This window comes from Rattus rattus, chromosome 12 (genome assembly GCF_011064425.1).
Source record: "Rattus rattus isolate New Zealand chromosome 12, Rrattus_CSIRO_v1, whole genome shotgun sequence".
Lineage (NCBI taxonomy): Eukaryota > Metazoa > Chordata > Mammalia > Rodentia > Muridae > Rattus > Rattus rattus.
Genome location: NC_046165.1, coordinates 74,378,993 through 74,390,756, shown reverse-complemented (window position 1 = coordinate 74,390,756; position 11,764 = coordinate 74,378,993). Strand labels below are relative to the sequence as shown.

Genomic DNA, 11,764 nt, shown 5'->3' with positions numbered 1-11,764 from the left:
CAGGACTGGGGACAGCACTGACTGCGGTCCCTAACCCTGGAACACTTGGACCTAGCGCAGGTCTGAGCACAGAAGCCAAGTCCAGCTCTGCTCCTGCATCTGCTCACCGCAGGAGCCGAGGGAGGAAGCCTGGCTTGCTTAGCCATCAGTCTGGGGTTGTTCTGTGATGCGCCCACGTGGGCAGGAATGAGGGGGAGATCGCTGCCTCATCCCGTGGCTCTCTGATCTTTCCGATCCTTGGCGCTCCCGGGCTCCCCGCGAAGGGCGGCATCTCCGGACTCTGAGTCCCCAGCTTCTGCTCTGCGAGGTCAGCACGACTGTCCGCCCACAGGGAAGCTGGCAGCCGGACCACGTGCTGCAGCCAACCCGGCTTAGGACGCCTGAGAAGTTTCGAGGCCCCATTTTTTTTCCCCCGGGTTGGAAGAGTCGTGATTTCATTGTCTCATGCAATTGGCCAGAGAACTGCCTCTCAGCCCCTAGAGTAATCTCTCCCTCCCCGGATCCGGTCACTAGTAGGGCCTCCGCTTGCGGGAAGGGGTCGCCCCCAAGACGGTGCAAGTGTGCGGTTTGCAGTCAGAGACATCCTATGGGTTTCTGCTCCTTTTCCAGCGCTTGCTTTTTGAGTGAAAGGTGGGAGTGGAGAAAGGGAACGCGAGGCTTTTGCCAAGTAGTCCCCAAAAGCTGAGGAACCCACTCCGTCGAGCCTCTCTTCCTGCGGAGCTTTGGCGCTGTCCGTGGTGCCCAAAGGCGCCCCCCACCGCCCCATGAATAGCCCTTGGAGAGAGTGAGCTATCCTTTAGGAACTGAGCTATAAGCTAGCCCAAGGATGTCTGCGTCTAGCCTGACCTCCTCTGTCCTCCACCTCACCACCCGCAAGGGCCTGGAACTTCCAGAAACACCCCCCATTTCAGGCAGAGCTCCATTAAGATCAAGGAAAGAATGCTTGCTTCCGCAGGACATATGCAAAAATTGGAACTATTCAGAGAAGATTGGTGTGGCCCCTGTGCAAGAATAACTCACAAATTCATAAAGTGTTAAAAACAAAAAACAGAAAAACAAAAAGACCACCAGAAAGGAGGGGTGGTGGCCCACAACCGCCTCCTTACATTTGAAGGTGACCTTGTGCCTACAGTAAGGTTTTTCTCTTCCTCTTTCCAGAACTGTACTCGGTTGTTCAGAGGTTAAATGATGAACGTAAGTCTCAGGCTTTGCTGGGGACAATGCCTTTTCTTAAGAGCACCACAAGTTTAAAAAAAAAAAAAAAAAGATTTAGCCGTAAGCTGATAATCGAGTAGCTGTGGTCAGACACCCATTCCCCAACCTCACTATTCAGAGCCCATGTTATCACATAACGCCCATTAGGCACCAGTAATCCTCTATCAACACATTTTACAGACATTTGAATGTTAAGGAGATTGTTATTAATGGCCCATGATCCTAAAATGTAACTATTGGTTCTAGAAACATTTTAATAACTCCAAGTTTTGATGGTCTGCTTGTAGTCCAAGGCTTCCGGAGATTAAAGCTGGGCCAGGGCCTGAAGGAGAACATTCACGGGGTGTCTCTAAGAACCCACCCTTCAGTCTCGATCTGAGAATGTGGGCACAAATGCCAGCCAGCCAATATTTCCCGAGAAGTATTTGTTGGTCCCTTCATGAGCGGTGGGTGAGGTAAATAACCAGAGAGCTGCTGGACCTGGCCATCTTGTTTTTAAGGACATCTCCAGGCTGGAAATGACCCCCGGGGATATCAAGTCGACTAAGGAATCCTCTATATGAAGGGCCCTTTCTCATTCTCACAAATGGACAACTTAAGGCTGACACTAGATGTAGGGTGAAGGGGCAGTCAGGGACATCCCCCCTCCCCCGCCCCGGAGCCCACATAGGTCAATTCAGACCTTACCATTATGATTGCTATGGGATTCTTTTCCATTCGGCTTGTCTATTTGTTTTCTTCAAAATACTATTTCCAGCTAAGAATCGGAGGTGAAGGGGGAGGAGGTTAAGGAATAAAAGTCCTAGACCTCATGCTGTTTGACTTTCCCTCTAGGAGAAAAACAGATTTTGAAGTTACCCTTCCCTGATGAGGGTCTGGCTGCCCGGGCACCCACAGTCATCTTTAACTAAATGGATTGGACCTGGTAGGGCTCCTTTATTTGAATGTGTTTACTATTTGTTTGCAATCAACAGCAGGTTGGTTTTTAAACATGGTGCTGGCGGGAGGGGAAGTCTGACCGATTCTCTTTAGCATTTGGGAGGGACCTCCTTTGGCTGTGAGGACTGTGGCATAGTAGAGGCCTTTTCAAATGCATTACCTACTTCCTCCCCAGCTACTTCCCCGTACACAAATTTCTTGCTTCCGGTTCCTTCCAAGTGCTTCTGTCAGAATACCTTTTTCAAATAATATAGACATATATACATCCTGCTCGAATGGAGTATAAAACAATTTTTGCAAACACCAGTTCAAGTCACATGGCTATTTTAAGCAGTTGGAAAGAGACGCCCCAAGCAGGTCCACACAATGTGTCTCAATACACTGGTGTACCACAGTTTCACATGTAATGTGAATTCTGTTTGAGACAAATCCTATAATCTGTGCAGTTGCACAACCAACCCCCCCCCCCAAAAAAATATCCGGGTAGCTCTCATTAGGGGTCTTGCTCTCCCCATTGGAGGAGTAGACAGTCTTTGGTCTTTTATGTCCCACCAATCCAAGGGCAGAAATGGTGTTTCTGGGAGAAATGAGGTTTATCACAGGAACCTGCGCAGACCGGGTGAGGGAGGATTAGGAAAGAAAAGCAGAGGTGCTTAGAGCTCTGGTCGCAGATTTAAGTATGCAGATGCCGTGATAAGGACGCACAAAGGAGAAAGGGTAGCTGTCCTTCCCGATGGCTTCACAAATAAAAATAAATTTAAAAAGGCAAGAATCTAGGCACGGGTCAAGGACCAATCGGTTAAGCACTTTCCCATCCGGTTTTCTGTTTCTTTTTAAATGGCAAGCGTTGGTTACCTGCCTGGCTTCTTTGTGTACGTCTTTTGCATACTTAAAACACACCTCTGCAGGTCATAGACACCACCTAACGATGACAGATGTGGTTTGGGGTTACAGCTTTGTCTTAATAACAATAGCGAGTATCTCACGGGAAGTGTAATCTCGGTTGGGTTCGAACTTGTGTTGTGACTTTGGCCTGGCTGGCAGCTTCTGATTAAACGGTGGGTGACCGGCACTTGTATGAGGCCTCTGCACTGCACGTAACTAGAATGGGGCCTGTCTTTACCTAAGAGACACTGAAAGGAGCCGCTTCTCCCCCCCAGAACTTGCGCCGAATCCCAAACCAAAACCAGCCAACGCTCACAGGGAAACGAAATACTGAGGAGTGGGAGTAAGGATGAACGAGGCTGAGTTTTCTCAATGAATTTTCTCAAGCTTCCGAGTCAGAACCCGGCTCCTAACAGAGGGCCGAGCTCGGTGTATTCACTACGTAAGCACCTGGCTGTCCTTGAAAGTCCCCAAGGGCAAGCCCAGCTGGGCGCCCCAGGAACCTGCATGCTGAGCGACCCGCTTCCTCCAGGCTTCCGGGAGCAGCTGTCCCCTCCCGAGCCTCCTACAGCGAACACCCCCACCCCCAACCTCCCAAACCCAGCAAAGCCAGTCGTCCCCCGTCTCCTCCAAGTCGGCTTTCTCAGCTTTGGCCAGATGGACGCCGCTTGCCTGCCTCTGGTCGGTCGGAAGCTGGACGTTTATTTCCCAACTCACTCCCCAAACCCCGAAACTGATTTAGCACCTGAACACCGCTGGGTCTGAAGTGTCTCAAAGACACACACATTACTGCCCTTTCCGACCGAGTTTGGTGGCTGCAGGCGTGGCAGTGGGTTTGGCTGTGATCCTCGTTCTCTCCAAGTCTGGGGACTGGGCTTAAGGGACCTCGAGGGAGCCCACACGAGAAAGTCACCCGGCGTGGCCAGGGACTCCATCTCTGCCTGGCAGAGATGTGTAGCCCAGGACCCGCCGTCCGCAGCCTTCGCCCCAACTCCTCCGATCCCCGGGCACAGCTAGGATGATTTCCTAGGAAACTAGTTTGTCAACAGATTTAGGAAAGGTAGCCCTGAAAATGGTCTCTACAGCCTTCCGTGGGCTGCCTCGACCACCCCGGGCACCAGGCTGTTTCTCTAAATTCCGCCCGGCCTAGGCAGCTGTTCTTTCCCGGCTTCCTCGTGGAGGGGGTGAGGGGAGGGTTCAGACACAGAAGAGGTGAGATCAAAAGGAACAAGGAGTATTAGAGGGAAGTGACCATTTTCTAAACACTTCATTGGCTTGGTGGGATTTCTCTTCTTTACCTATGACCGGAACACTCCAAAAGTGAAATCCAAAGAACGACGCATCAGATCTTTGTAAAGCCAGTCCCGGTGCCTCACTTCTACACCCCTCCCCCCATGATTATATTGCTACCTTGCTTCCGGTTAAGCAGCCTCCAGACTCATTTGGAGCCGAATCGTTTCAGCAAATATCTGGCAGAATGGAACTTACTGACTCGATTAAACCAAGTCTTCACTAGGAGCGGCCACCAGAATTCTGGATGTCTTTAAGCCAACGCTAGCTTCCAACCCCCCTCCCCTTTGCCTTTGATCCTGGGAAACCCTTTCTACTTTGGGCGTCCATTCAAAGCGATTAACTGTGTGGTCTCAGCTAAACAAAGTTGTGCAAAAATGACGAGAGGAAAAAAAATGGTTTCAGAGACTTCCTAACTTCGTTTACAGACCCAGCGGACACCAAGTCATTTGCTGTATTTGCCAGATACCCTTGCTTGTAAGGTGATTTCCCTGTCCTTGCTTAAGTTTCCTGAAAACCAAAGGCAATGTAAGAAATTGGTTATTCGGGAGGTACTTTGTTGAACCAAACCAAACAAAAACAAAACAAAACAAAACAAAACAAAAACCCGCTAAATCTAGGAAAGCCTAAAGCCTCTGGGGCCCCAGTGTCAGTCACTTCAGGTTGGAGTACAAATGACTGTCTCTCCAGGTCCAGGATCTACCCACCCAACTTGACAGTTGGTGGCTGTAGAGTTTTATTTAGTAATAAAACATTTTTTTACTCAGTAAGCCAAGACTAGATGGGATTCATAAAGCACAGCTAGGGATGGGAACTGAAATGGCCAGAAAACAAAATGGTTACAACTGGCAACCTTCATTTGCAGGGCTACAATAAACAGCCATTGAATTTTGGTCAAATAAGAACACAAGATGTTTAAGGTGAAATTAAGTAGTTTTTACCGGAGGAGCACCAAGGACCATGGGTCATGTCCTTTCTAGTAACTCCTACAACAAAAATGGGACTCTTCCCCTGCCCCAGCAAACACACACACACACACACACACACACACACACACACACACACACACACACACACACACACCGCACTGACAGCGAGTGTTTGACTCCTGAAACTATAGGTTTTTTAAAGTTTTCTCTTTTGTTAAGAAATCCCTGGGTTCCATTCAGATTCTGATTGCACTTCCTCCTCTCATCTTTACCTCCGCCTTTTTTTTTTTTAAGTAAAGGAAAAGGAGGGGAAAATGCCCTTAGAGAACTGAAACAAGAAATTCTTGACATTCTTATTTTCTGAATTATTCCAGTCCACCCCCACACCCCGCAAAACAACGACAACAGCAAAACTCCACTGGTCCGTCAGAAAAGTCCACACTGACAAGGTGCCTAGCAAGTCAAGCTTGTATCAGGGGAGGAAACGATGTTAATGGCTGACTGGGACCAGTGACTTCCAGTTAGGAGCAATCCTGAGGGAAGTCACTGACGTTTCCAAATCACTGTCATTCCCGACTAGTTCATTCACAGATCAGCAAGAGAAAAGGTAAAAAATGAAGGTGTAAAACGCCAATGTCTTCTCTGCCTTCCAATAAATGTGTCAGAAGTGAGGCTGAACACAGGGCTTTTCCTTCATTAGCAATGGTGTAAAATTAAACTGGACCCAACGTTGTGCTAGAACCATTTTAATATAATTATACATATCAGCCAAATCCAGGAAGGGTTTATGCATATATAACTTCCAGTTAACATCTGCAAGCATAAATGACAATGATCTCAGTTTAAAATTCATCAGGGTCAGAGCAATTGACCAATGTCTTTTTGACTGCCAGGCTTACCAACGTTAAATTACGGGTGAATTAGGCTCCTTTTGCTTCTTCTCGATCCTTGTCCAGAGACAGCAGGGCAGCTCACCTCCAGCCAAAGGTAAATCGTTCTAGATCAGTATGCAGTTGCTCTGAATTTTTGCTTATAATTATAACCTATTTAATCACAGAAGAACCCCTGTGGAGGTGGAGTTCAAGGTTGCATACAATAACAGGAGATCACAGTTTTGAAGTCTAGCACAGATTAAAAACCACAGATGTACCATTTATATAAGACACACACTGATTGTCTCTTAAACTACATATTGACTCCGTATGAGCGTCAGCTTTTTTTTTTTTTTTTCTTTTAAATACAGTAGTGCATCTAGGACAATCAGTCGCACAATTCACACAGCCCCTGAAAAGGTTTTCAGTGCCAACTACCAGTTGGTCATGAAACGTGAATGAGCTTGGGACATTGTCCATTCCTAAGATTCAACCAAAGATTGGCTAAAACATCAGATCACGTCTGCTTTGAAGGCCATGACCTTCCCTCCCCTACTCAGTTGTGTTTGATTTTTGCTTGGAGTGGTGTTTGGTTGCGTGTTGCTAGAATATATTTGGATCAATCATTTGCAAATCAGAAAAACCAATGATCTAGAACTATAACAGAATCTTAAGTAGATTGGTTTATCCATCTCAGGTTGCTGGTTGATGGACCCTTCTAAGGCCCTTCCTTTTTTCCTTCTATGCCTCTCGGTAACTTTGATCAGGAGTCTGAGAGCATCATCCCATCTAACTCTTTTAACCAATGCCTGGCTAAAACTGGAATGTCCAGCCCAGCATATTTAAAAATCACCCACAAAAAAAGAAAAAATAGCTTCTACGGGTCTTCACAAAACCTGGAATTTCCATGAGGATGTCTGATCCTTATAATCCAAGCAGTCAGCATTGAAGTTAAGCTTCCAAGAGGCAGTTTGGTCCTTATAATCCAAGCAATCAGTGGTTGAGTTAAAACCCAAGCTTGAAGCTCCATATCCCTGGGTGGAAAGAGAAGCTGGGGACTGATTGAGGTGGCTGGTAACAGCATTGGTACCCATGGGACTGAGTGTGGCCCCTGGTCCAGGAAGCTGGTGATGCATAGGGGTCAAATAAGATCCACAGTCCATGCCCCCAAAGTAGGAAGTCGAGCCAGCATAGCCTTGACTATAACCTGAAGCCTGAGTATAGGTCATGGGGTAGGACCTCTGCATGCAGGAGGAGGAGGTGGACAAGGGGTCAGACAGTGGGGAGATGGAGGCCGGGCTCCAGATAGACACTGGAGCACTGCTGCTGGCAATGGTTGGGACTGAGGTACTAGAGGGGGGAGTGAACTGGCCACTTGTTCCACTCTCTGAACTCACTTCCCGAGCGGGGGAGGTCTTCTTTTTCGCAGGTCTCACTTTGTTCTGACCTCCGTTTTGTTGCTGCTGCTGTTGCTGACGGCACTTAGCTCTTCGATTCTTAAACCATACCTTGAGAGGGAAAGAAACGTCTTTAACACGGACACACCGACCCCAGAGTCCTCCCAGATTGCACGGCTAAACAACCAGACAATCTCCCTTGCCGCTTAGAGGCTACTCAGAAAGCCCTCTCACCTCTGTCTCTCCAACTGTGGGAAAGTCTACCTTAGGCACAGTTTATATCAAGAAAACGTAAGGTAAACACTCTTAATCATAAGCTAAAAATTCTCCACTCTGCTCTTCCATTAGGTTTCCTCTACAGAGAGAAACCTCATTGTACTTTGGGATGGCTGTCTATGTCTTTCAGAGGTTAAGTATTCTGTTGCTGGATGTCACCCAGCAGACTGAGTTCAAACAGTTTACAGAGCGCTGTCCAGGAAGCAACAGCTAATATGGAGGCTGGTTCCACGACCTAACATTTTGTCTCTCCTAGACTCATAAAAGAAATCTCCAAGAAGACATGCTCCTGTGGAGAGGAGATCTGAGCCACTGTACGCTGAAAGCTTCTTTGTAGTGAATGAACTGACTTGTGTGGTTTCTGCTTTGAGCTCAAAGACAGACCTCAGTATCAGTCTTCAAGACTCAAGTTTGTGCCTTCAGATTCTCGGACGGCCTACTCTGTTCTCTACCCCAATTCCCTGACTTGTTAACTTGAAACTCAGCCTGCCGATCTGGAAATTCATATTAGCAGTAGCCTCGTGCATTCTGTCGTGCAGGAGCTTATGATAGTAGCTACTGAGATTTGTCCCAGCTTTCATAGCTCTGGCTGTCCTGGAACAGGAGATCAGGCTAGCCTGGAACTCAGATATCCACCTGCCTCTGCCTCCCTAGTGCTGGGATAAAAAACACCACACTTGGTCATTGGCTACAGGTCTTTGATTACTCTGTTGAAGGAGTTCTCCATTTGGGACTTAAAAGTGTGTAAACCTCAGGGCCAGCCTTAGCAGCACTACATATCCAAAGCCAGTTTGTTTCTAGTGAAGGCCTTGGGTCACGACTTAACGAGTGCTAATTTTTTTTTTCCAACTCACTTTGAAAAATCCTGTTTTCTGCTTTGTAGTTCACACTGATGTCCGGCACTTTCAAAACCGTGCCATATCCAAAGGAAGAGTGTGCTTGAGGGGGGAGGGGAAGGGAGTAGGTGGATGGGGGAGGGGAGTTGAGGGGCCAAGCACCAAGGAGCTTCACATAGGGCTTGTTTTCCAGTCAGGAGGGAGACTTTCTCCCTTTCAGAATCAAATACAGGGATAAGTAGAGTAAGAAAATGAGAATATCTTTACAGAGACTGAATAGTCTGTTAAATGGCAAAGCCAGAAAACTGAATTCTGTCCCCCAGAAGTCAACTCCCACAGCCACCACACCCACCCACCCACCCACCCACACACACACACACACACACACACACATTTATTTTGTCAACTTATTTGGTAAGAGCGCCTTTTCTGATTTTGTCGCCAAATTAGGTATGGCCTTGACAAAGTCGTTGCTCTGTTTATTCTTGTGGCTTTTTGGTTTTTATTTTTAATTTGGACTGTCCAGGAACTAAGCTCCCCAGCCCTGCTCCCAACACAAAAGTCCGCAAAGACGATTGCCACACATGGACCACGTGACTCCCTTTGAAATCGGCCCTCATCTTCAACTTAGGACCTTGCAGTCCAGGCGGGACAGAAGCAAATGGGAGGTAAAAGGAGAATGGTCCCCTGGCTCTTGAGGGTTTAGAATTTCAAACTCTTCTTTGGTCTGGGACAAGCATCTCAGGTCCTATTGGGTCGTCAGTATAATCCACGATTCAAGGTCAAGAAACCCAGAGTGTCTGCACCTGCCCTACCTGCACCCTGGACTCTGGCAAGTTGATTTTCAGTGCCACCTCCTCCCGCATGAAGATGTCTGGGTACCGGGTCTTGGCAAACAGAGCTTCCAGAACGTCAAGTTGTGCCCTCGTGAAAGTAGTCCTCTCCCTCCGCTGTTTCCGGGGAGTGGCTGCAGGACAAGAAGCCCAGGGCCCTTTAGGGTGGGGGAGCAGTTTCTCAGTCACAGGACTTTTGCCTTGGTCCTCAGACTCCCCCACCTCCCTCCTCTCACCGCCCCCTTCCAGAACCTCATAGGGACACTCCAGGGCAGTGATCCCACCCGCCTCCCCCGGAGGACAGCTACAAATCACTTGGAAAATTAACAAAATAAGGAACCACAATTCCCACCCCCCCCGCCCAATTCTGGAAACAAGGAAAAAAAAAAAACCAAAACCAAAAACAAAAAAACAACAACAGCCAGACCACACCAGAAAAGGTTGTCCAGCAAAGTTAAAGGCTTTGCAAGGGCAAGAGGTTCAGAATGACGCAGCGAACGCCGAGCCAGTTCCCACGGTATTTTAACACCGCGGGGACCTTTGTTCTTTTATCTTTAAAATGGGACATAGTTCATACTTTTATGAGTATTTGGTCGGGGGAGGGAGGAATCTGATGAGAAAAGAAAATTGCCTGGCACCTGGAGGGAAGCCACACCTCTGAGGATTAAAGAGATGGGGCAGCTTCGTACCGGAAGCCCCTGGAAGCCCCTGGCGAGGGAGAAACTGTAAGGGACAGTAGGGGGAGAGAATCCGGCTACTCCCAGAGAATAGCTAGGAATTGGGCGTGGAGACGTACGCAAAGAGCATGCTCAAGTGACAAGGTCAACAACCTTCCACGACCTAGCCCAATGAATGTCGCCAAGCCACTCGAATTAAGAATGGAGCAGTGTGATTCTGTTACTACCGCAGACCCCAGATTCGCCTCTTCCCTGCCTCTTGTTCCCTCCTGGGTCAGTAAAGGCTCAGGGGCACTCGGCAGTTTTGTGGCAAGGAAAACACCTTGGGAATCCCGCCTTGAGCTTGAGTGAGAACAGCGCGCCCTCCAACCTCGGAGCTCCTGAGGGGCGAGCGTGGGGAAGGGCGTGGAGAATGCCGCGGGACTCACTTACCCGGGTAGCCCACGGAGGGATGCAGCAAGTCCATACCCGAAGTGGTCAGACTCAGCCCATTGACTGCGTAAGGCGGTTGCTTTAGATAAGACATCATGCTAAGGTTGTTTGGAGGCGCAAAGTCGGCCCAAATTGGGGGGACCCAGCCGGACGGTCTCGATTCGCCTGGAGTGGACAGGGTCAGGGTCCTTGGTGGGTGGATTTGGAGTGACGGAACTAAGGGCAAAGCAAACAAACAAACAGAAACGCTGGTTTACTGCTTCGGAGGGAGCAGCTTCCTCCACGTTCCAGCACTCGCTAAAAAGAAGCCGGGTGACGCTGGGCACAGGCTTTTAAAGAGTTGCAGATGCGCATCCCCCCCTCCCCCGTCGTCCCTTCCACCCCCCAGCAGCTCTAAAACTAGAGGGGATGGAGAGAGACCAGATAAACCTGTCTTCCCCACCCCCACCCTAAACTTAAAAAAAAAAAAAAAAGAAAGAACGAAAAAAAGAAAAGAAAAGAAAACTGACCTGAGGAAAGCAATTACACTCTGCCTTCCCCAAGAACAAAACCCCACGCCTCCAAATGCACGCATTACATTCCTATCCCAACATTTGCATAGGACTCATTGGCTGGCACTAGCTAATTGTCTCAAACAAAACTTGATTGGGGCCATTTGCAGAGACAAAGAACTCTTTGGCTAAATAAATAATGCTGATAACAAAGCCCATTGGTGAGAAACAAAGAAACAATTCAAGAAATCTACCTCTTCCCAGACTGTTGCCTTTCCCTGGTAGAGGTTTTAATTATCTTAGCCGTTTTTTTTTTTTTTTAAATTACTATTACCACTTTCAACTGCTGCGAACCTAAAATGTAAACGCATTCAACATTTAAAGCACCAACTTGCTGAACAGCAAACTTGTGAAAACTGCCCAATCACTATTATCCCACATTTGAAGTCATTTCCAGTAATCATTTTCACCTAATTAGTAGTCTGGATAATTAGATTTCGAAGTAAGTAACAGATTTATTAGGGTTTTGGAGGACCTTGATTATATGTGTCTAAAGAAGTATAGCTAAACAAACAAGTATTTAACTTTTAAGCGACACCCATCAAATATTTAATTTAAACATACTGGGGGGGAGAGAGGGGGCCTTGAAGAGTAGCACTGGGCTCGCCAGAAATGCAGTAGTTAGAATCCTA

At 47.8% G+C, this 11,764-nt stretch overlaps 1 protein-coding gene and 1 non-coding gene across 3 annotated transcripts; one reads left to right on the top strand and one right to left on the bottom strand.

The window, feature by feature from the left end:
• Window positions 1–941: 941 nt before the first annotated feature.
• Window positions 942–1,046, top strand: LOC116914189. Its single transcript, XR_004389728.1, has one exon. It is a non-coding gene; the product is annotated as a U6 spliceosomal RNA (small nuclear RNA).
• A 4,942-nt stretch (window positions 1,047–5,988) lies between these two features.
• On the bottom strand, window positions 5,989–10,854 carry Otx2 (orthodenticle homeobox 2). 2 transcript variants are annotated; one of them, XM_032917604.1, is made up of 3 exons: window positions 10,582–10,854; window positions 9,455–9,630; window positions 5,989–7,638 (listed from the first exon to the last, which is right to left on the bottom strand). In XM_032917604.1, exons 1-3 carry the CDS (start codon window positions 10,676–10,678, stop codon window positions 7,018–7,020), a joined length of 894 nt encoding a protein of 297 aa, XP_032773495.1. In that variant the 5' UTR covers window positions 10,679–10,854; the 3' UTR covers window positions 5,989–7,017. The 2 variants fall into 2 exon arrangements, with proteins under 2 accessions (XP_032773495.1, XP_032773496.1); XM_032917605.1 differs by having other exon boundaries at window positions 9,455–9,606.
• Between the last annotated feature and the right edge of the window lie 910 nt (window positions 10,855–11,764).

What these genes read in the sequence shown, in the direction of transcription:
- Otx2 (XM_032917604.1), bottom strand. Translation starts at nt 10,678, where the DNA reads ATGATGTCTTATCTAAAGCAACCGCCTTACGCAGTCAATGGGCTGAGT. An exon ending in TCCCTCCGTGGGCTACCCGG is followed by an intron (nt 9,631 to 10,581) that starts GTAAGTGAGTCC and finishes CCCACCCTAAAG; the next exon opens with GGCCCTGGGCTTCTTGTCCT. An exon ending in TGCCAGAGTCCAGGGTGCAG is followed by an intron (nt 7,639 to 9,454) that starts GTAGGGCAGGTG and finishes TTCCCTCTCAAG; the next exon opens with GTATGGTTTAAGAATCGAAG.